The sequence below is a fragment of the Apaloderma vittatum genome, unplaced genomic scaffold (assembly GCF_000703405.1).
Source record: "Apaloderma vittatum isolate BGI_N311 unplaced genomic scaffold, ASM70340v1 scaffold13498, whole genome shotgun sequence".
Classification (NCBI taxonomy): Eukaryota; Metazoa; Chordata; class Aves; order Trogoniformes; family Trogonidae; genus Apaloderma; species Apaloderma vittatum.
The window spans coordinates 2995-10503 of record NW_009729132.1 but is presented as its reverse complement, the minus strand read 5'-3'; the positions used below and the strand labels follow the sequence as shown (position 1 = coordinate 10503).

Here is a 7509-nt window from a genome sequence, read left to right as displayed (position 1 = left end):
CTGAATGTTAGATCTTCTTAGAATCACAGAATTCCAAGATGTTCTAACATTCAACAAGAAGGGCTTCGGATCATTACTCATTTCTTCTTAAAATACAAAATACAGAACAATAATCCAAAAAAGAAGAAAAAAAAATCTTTAAAGACATTTCAAATGCTTAATTTTTTTGACTCAGTGGGACAAGATGGCTTATTAATACAGTTTACCTGTTACAGTCTTTTTTTCTGTTCATATTAGTGCAGATGGTCAGTACTTCTCGTGCAGCAATCTCCAACCGTCACCAGCTTGTGTGCAAACCATTTGATTAAATATCTTCTTGAGGGCGATTTTGTTTGTTCTCCTTATTGGCCTTGATTTTAACGGTTGAATAGCAGCAGTCACCAATTCTTATTTTAAAATTGTTCTTCTTACTGGCTTCTGGTTGTACTACGGGAAGGATTTCAGCTAGCAAAAATCCTTCTGGTTAAAATAAATATAACTGCATAAGGATTTGGTTAATATTATAAAGATTCGTTTAGTATCTAAAAGTTAAAACTATACCACTGATGACTGAAATTTTCTGATCCTTCTTACCTACCTCTTAGGGTCTCTGGAGCTGGATACACCATCACAGCCTGTGAATAACCATCATGCCCATTCTCACACTCCAGTAGAGAGTAAGTATTTAAGACTTAGAAATATGTCTGCTTTTATGTTTCCTTATTTTCTGTTGACTAGTATTAGGAAAAAAAATGCTCAGAACTTCTTTTCTACAAATGCTGTGTGAGGGAGAAGGCATAGCACGGTGATAATGTCTATTCAGAAGAAGTGCAAGAATGAAATAATAAGATTTTGCTGGTAGGAATTAATTGAAAGTACCGTTTATGTAGTTATAGTTAGTCTTTCAAGCTGAAAAGATTTTGCATTTAAATTTCCTTAATTTGTTTCACTTAGAAAGAAAACACAATCCGTCTTCTCACCATAGTACAACAGATCATGTTCCTGAAAAGAAGTTTAAATCTGAAGCTCTTCTATCTACCCTGACTTCAGATGCTTCTAAAGAAAATACACCAGGTAATCTTAATTGTCTTGCATTTTATTCCTTTTTAATTGTAAGAAGAGCGACATGATTATATTTGTGAGTTACTGTCTTTTGAAATCTGAGGCTTATACCTTTTCCTCTGGGCTTTTCAGTCATTTGAAACATGAGAAATTGTAGGCATTGTTACTCATCTGTGTTGTCCATGAAGCATATCAGCTTTGTTGTCATAGAACAGCGGCGTGTTGGCTGTTTACTTTTATTTATCCTGCTTGGAGGTGGGTAACGGTACAGTTCCATTTAGCCAGAAGTAGAACTATAGGAGATCAAAGCATTATTATTTTGGGAAAAAGATATGCATGCAACAGTTTCCAAAGTAAGGGAAAAGAATTTTTGCACTTTTTTTTTTTTTTTAAAGGATTGGGCTGACGTAGCATCCAGCTACAATAAAATAAAATTCTTTTGTGTTTTATCTATCTTAAAAGAGATGAGAAGTCTTTGAGTAGTGAATAAAAAAACTCCAAAGCTTCCTTCTCGCTTTGAAAATTTGGATATTTCATAACTTCTTTTCTGAAAAGAGACTGAGAGAGATTATACTAAGGAAACTCCCTTATGATTTGGAGTTTAGTGCTGTTCATCAGATTGAAGTATTGTCCCTCATATCCATTTTACTTTTCTTTTGAAGGAATGTTACATAAGATGACAAATAAAACGTGACTGTGAACAGCAGTCAGTCTGTAGATGGCCATGGAATTCTGTCTTGCATTAAAACTGTGATTTGTAGCTTTGTTAAAAGTTTTACTTCAGAAACGGTGTAGGTGTAGAGTCAAATTCTTAGTCTCTTCTTGATGGTTACAGTAGTCAGGGTCATTTCGGTGGAGATTTGGCTTAATTAGAGATTGGCATAGCAGCTGCATCTGTTCTTTGATAGCTGAATGTGATAGTGAAGACTGTCTTTCTAAAAGGTCTCCTTGTGCATCAGGATGAGTGGGAAACAAACTTTTTTTTTCCCCCCAAGCCAATACTGACAGTGTCAAAAGACTTTTAAACGTTTCCGAACGATCAGACTGCTCTGATGCGTAAACAGAGTTCCAGCTCTTTCACTGGTTGTCATTTATAACTCTTCTTAAAATGCAAAGGAATTTAGTTTCATTTTGAATTTCATAAATGTGTTCTGTTCATCAAGGGTGTCGAAACAGTAATTCATCATCCTCTTCAAACAATGCATACAATACAAACTCTTCTCAACCATTGGCATCATATAACCTGGGCTCATTATCTTCAGGATCTGGGGCCGGTGCAATTACCATGGCAGCAGCTCAAGCAGTGCAAGCTACGGCGCAGGTAACATCAAAACATTCTTGTCATTCTGCCATCCACTGTTGATTAAGAAGAAAGACTAGTGTTTTGTTGGGTTTGATTTTTTTTATCTGAATTCATGTGATCACTTTCAGCTGATATGATTCAGTTCTCATATCATTAATTTTGTTTCTGTGCTACAGTTTCATCCTGTAAAACTTGCATAAAAGAACAACTTGTTTTCTAGTTTTTCCTGTGGGATATATGTCAAGGGTGAGTGTCAGGAGGACGGAGCCAGGCTCTTTTCAGTCATGGCCAATGACAGGACAAGGGGCAGTGGGTACAAGCTGAAACCTAGGAGGTTCCACAAAAATATTCGAAAAAACGTTCACTGTGAGGGTGACAGAGCACTGGGGAGGTTGTGGAGTCTCCTTCTCTGGAGACATTCAAAACCTGCCTGGACGTGTTCCTGTGTGACCTACTGTAGGTGATCCTGCTCTGGCAGGGGGCTGGACTAGATGATCTTTCAAGGTCTCTTCCAACCCCTGACATTCTGTGATTCTGTGCAGTTCTGTGATATTGTTACACCATTTTACCACTTGCTACAGATCATTATATTAACAGGGTCACTAATGAACCTGTACAAGTAATTAGCAGTCTGGTGTATGTCCTCTCTAAGCACTCTGCTGCGTAATCTGATGCAATATCAGTATTCCTTTCAGATGAAGGAAGGAAGACGAACATCCAGTCTAAAAGCCAGCTATGAAGCATTTAAGAACAATGATTTTCAGCTTGGAAGAGAATTTTCATTATCCAGAGATTCAACTGGATATTCGTCATCAGCTCTGGCGTCTACATTAACACAGACATTAAGTTCATCAACGACAGATTCACGAAGTGGCAGAAAAAGCAAGTAGGTTTTCTTACTTGTTGACTGCAGTTATAGCTTTAAAGACAGCTAAACTTTCTTTTAAAGATGGTGAACCATATTAGAGATAATTCATATTTAATATTGGGGTGCAGGGGAGATCTGCTAGCCTTTTTTTTAATTCAGGGCTTTCTTCTTTCATCCTCTCACTTTTTCTTTAAGAAAACTCACTTCAAGTTTTTAAATACATGCCTTGATTTGCTTTTTCATCTGTGATATAGTTGAGTTTCTTCCCTCATTTTTCTGTGTTCTGGAGAGAGGATTTGGCCCAACAGCATAAGTTAGGAGTTGCTGTGCAATGAATGATTTGTGGATGGTTCTGAAATAATCTGGAGATCTGCTTCATGCCACTTTGCCAGTAATCACATCTAGGACAGGAAATAGAATGAATTTTATTTCTGGTTAAAATAAAATTTAAAAACACTTTTAGCAACAAAAGTTCACAACACATTGTGACAACAATCACAAGTTGAAAAACTTTGTCTCAAAATGCCCATCCTTTTAAACTGACTTGCGTTTTTTAACTTCATACAGATTTGTGTGTGTTCACAGCTCAGTTAGTAATTTTGTCTTAGAAGCATTTTTCACCCGTGGGTAACTTAGGTGTCAGATCTGACCTATAAGCAAAAGCAGAGAATTTATATTTTGGTGCTGTTCCTGAGTGGAGATTAACGTTCAATCAGTCCTCTTCAAAACAGAGTCATCTGTTGTACATGACATATGACATTATTTATATGTAAATTCCTGGTTTATTAGTAGCATAATTTTCATGGGGACTTTACACCAACGCTGTTGATGGAAAATTTTGTAAAGAAAATCATTTGTTAAAACCATCTGGCAGTTTAAAGTTGTTAAATTCCATTGATTAGAGTAGCGAGTTTTGCACTGGTAAGACTTGTTTCTTTTTCCCAAGAGAATTCAGTGTGTCCGATGCTTTGGCGTTTACATACCTTGATATTTCCGAGTGAACCAAGTACTTGTTTTGTGATCCTTTCACTTGGCAGAAAATTAATTTAAATTACGATACTTTTTTTTTCCCCCCTAGAAACAACAACAAATCTTCAAGTCAGCAGTCTTCCTCATCATCATCTTCTTCATCTCTGTCATCGTGTTCTTCTTCATCTGCCCTGGCGCAAGAACTGTCTCAGCAAACAGCAGTAATACCCGAGTCTGATTCTAACAGCCAGGTTGACTGGACCTACGATCCAAATGAACCACGATACTGCATTTGTAATCAGGTAAGGATTGCTTCCAACCTGAAACAGAGCTAGAGCTGCTGCTCTGCTGTAGCTGAGCTTCCCTCCGTGGCTGCTAATTTAAAAATATTCCTTTTGCAGCCTTTTGAAATTCTGATCTGGTTTTATTTACTTACGGGTGATACGAAGAACGCATTCAGCTGTTGAAGCTAAAAACAAGCAGGTTTTCCAGTGGTGTTACATACCTGGAGAGTTTTAGATCTTTTAATGAAGACTTCAGGAATAGTTAAGTACAAAATTGAACAGGTTGACAGTGAATTTAGTTAAAATTCTAAGTTAGTAAGGAATTTGTCTGGTCTCTCCTACTTTCCTTCAAAAGAAAACCTAAAAAAAGCCCAGAAGACAGAAAACTCCACAAACAAATTAAAAAACCCAAACAGTGAAACAATAACGTAGTTCTGTAAAAGCCACCCAGAAATGAGACACTAAATGACAGAATTACAAACTCATATTCAAAAGAGCCTGGTTTTATCTTAAACGCTTTTAAGAGTGGGAGCTTTTTTAGACTTTATGAAATTGTGTAATTTGCTTGAAACTATTTGATTGTTTCCAAGTGCTTTAAATTGCCATATATGCAAGGTGAGTGCCAGACTTCAACATAATCTTGAAAACTGGACGATACATATGAGCGCTGCTGGGTAGACCAAAATGCACTTTGCTTGGATTTTAAATGCTGTAAATGCTGACCTATTTTATCCTGCCTGAAATGTGGAAAAATACCTTTCTTTTTTTTTTGCATAACGTTTTTGAAAATTGAATTGCTGTAAACTTCTTCTATGTTGTGTAACGAAACAAGAATCAAAATGCTGCGTTGCTGCTGTTAATGGAAAAGATCTCAAAGGAAGAAACTTGAACTTTAGCCCTTTGAAAATGTTGATTGCTTTTAATTAGTAATATGATTATTAATAAGAAATTGTTTTTCTTATTTGCTAGGTGTCCTATGGTGAAATGGTAGGCTGTGATAACCAAGATGTAAGTAACCAAGTTCAAAAGGCTCATGAGAGGCTTGTACATGTAACTGTTGCTTGCAGGAGTTACTTTTTGTTAGAGATGGTTTTAGAGTTGTTTGGTGGTGGTATGTTTTTTTTCTTTTAGAGTAATGTGTCTATGAGTTGAACCATTTCTGAGGAAATTTCTATTCATCTGTTCCCACAGCTCAGGTTCTTTTAAAAAGCTTCACCCTTTACTGGGAATGTTTGGTATCTTTAAAATGCTGTTTGTTTCTTGAGCTTTGCCACTACTGGTATCAATTGCCCCCTTGAAATAAAAAAAGTCTTAAAATAACAGTTGAATGCAATAATGTATTTACTGAGATGGTACATTTAAAGAGAAGTGAGTGATGCCGGTTAGCTCAGTCAGCTGAGCGTGGCGCTAACAACACTAAGGTCGTGGGTTTGATTCCCGTTCAGTCCCCATGTGTTGCCTTATCTAGTGGCGTCCCTGCTGACAGGGAGGCTGGATTAAATGATCTCTAAGGTCCCTTCCAGCTTAGGCCACTCTATGATTCTGTGATTGATTCTATGATGAGAACATGGTTGTATTAGTAGTGTCAAACTAAGTATTTCGAAGTACAGCATACTTCTTTGGCTCCACTACATGAGTCCATACGTGACTCCTAGAATTTTTATCACTTTCCTTAGTGTGTTGAGTGTATGTTAGGGACCAAGATCCTCCTTTCTTCTTGTTTTGTGCCATGACTTTGCATGAAAAGCAGGATTTCGCGTTTTACTCGCACTTCGTTTTTGTAGAATTGTATTTGTGATAGATGTTTTGGAAAAAAAAAACCAAAACAAAAAACCCCTAGAAAACAAAACCCAAACCCCAAACTCTCTCTTTAATTCTGTTTTTATAGTGTCCCATCGAGTGGTTCCACTATGGATGTGTTGGACTGACAGAAGCACCGAAAGGGAAGTGGTACTGTCCGCAGTGTACGGCTGCGATGAAGAGAAGAGGCAGTAGGCATAAATAAGTTTCTTCATCTGGGAAGCAAATGACACCCTAAAGGTTTTGTAGAGGACTTGGAAGGGGGAGGAATCCCCACCACACTTCCTTGCAACCACTTAAGGAGTAACATAGCAGTCATAAGATCTCGAACTATTGATTTTGCGAGTTGTGTTTTAATATTGTAAGTAAATTATTTATGCACATTGTTGTGCTACAAATGCTATTCCAGTGAGCCTCGGATTGTTCCAGTGGCTGACATATGCAGACATTTGTACTATCAAACCATTTTCTCTAAGCAGTGGGCATTCTACAACTATTCAATCTTCAAAAAATTCCAGTGAGTCAAGATTTTAAATGTTATGTTTTATATTCAACAGATATATTCTGCTGCATGTACTGTACTCAAGAGCTGTTATGTAACACTATGTATATAAATGGTGCAGAAAGTCAGTGCTTCTGAAAACAAATAATGAGACAATGGTTTTTAAAATGCCTTTATAGCTTTGGTTCTTTATGAAACTTAATTCAGCAGGCTGAAGAAAATGGTTCTTGTATACAGCGGGCTGTTGTCCTCTAGGGTACTTGAGTATGTAAAAAACAAAACAAAACGAAAAATGCTGTAGAATAAAACAAACTTGTGCCATTAGTCTTTATATGTTTCTGCTCCGGAGAAGGTGCAGGCCATAAGAGGAAAAAAAGGTGTTAAAGTGATGATAAATTTTTATACCAAATGTGTTTATTTTTTTGTGCAAGTAATCCTTTAAATTTGAATTGTATTAGGTGTTAAAATAAAACGACCTCAACTCCTCAAATTAATGTTTTCTGTCCATTTGTCAAAAAAACCTTTGTCCCTGAAGCGGTTTCAGAAGGATACAGCTAAGTTTGTTTGAGAAATTCCTACACGTTGTACAGGAGGACATTTCTGTGGTGGGTGGGTAACTAACGTGTGTATAGGGAAACGCTGAAATACTGTTTGCCCTGCTGCCTCGGTTTCCAGATGAAAAGTGGGAGCTGCTTGAATAGACACAAAAGTTCTTCTTTTCCTTGGGGTTAAAAATAATATC

The 7509-nt window shown here is 36.9% G+C and overlaps 1 protein-coding gene across 1 annotated transcript in view; it reads left to right on the top strand.

Moving 5' to 3' along the window:
• ING3 (inhibitor of growth family, member 3) overlaps positions 1–7257 on the top strand; it is a 12571-nt gene extending 5314 nt beyond the window's left edge. The window contains exons 4-10 of the mRNA XM_009874341.1: positions 585–656; positions 934–1053; positions 2205–2362; positions 3040–3230; positions 4291–4483; positions 5435–5473; positions 6354–7257. Coding sequence (XP_009872643.1) covers positions 585–656; positions 934–1053; positions 2205–2362; positions 3040–3230; positions 4291–4483; positions 5435–5473; positions 6354–6470 — 890 coding nt within the window. The 3' untranslated portion in view covers positions 6471–7257. The remainder of the gene's footprint in view (positions 1–584; positions 657–933; positions 1054–2204; positions 2363–3039; positions 3231–4290; positions 4484–5434; positions 5474–6353) is intronic.
• The last annotated feature ends 252 nt before the right edge of the window (positions 7258–7509 follow it).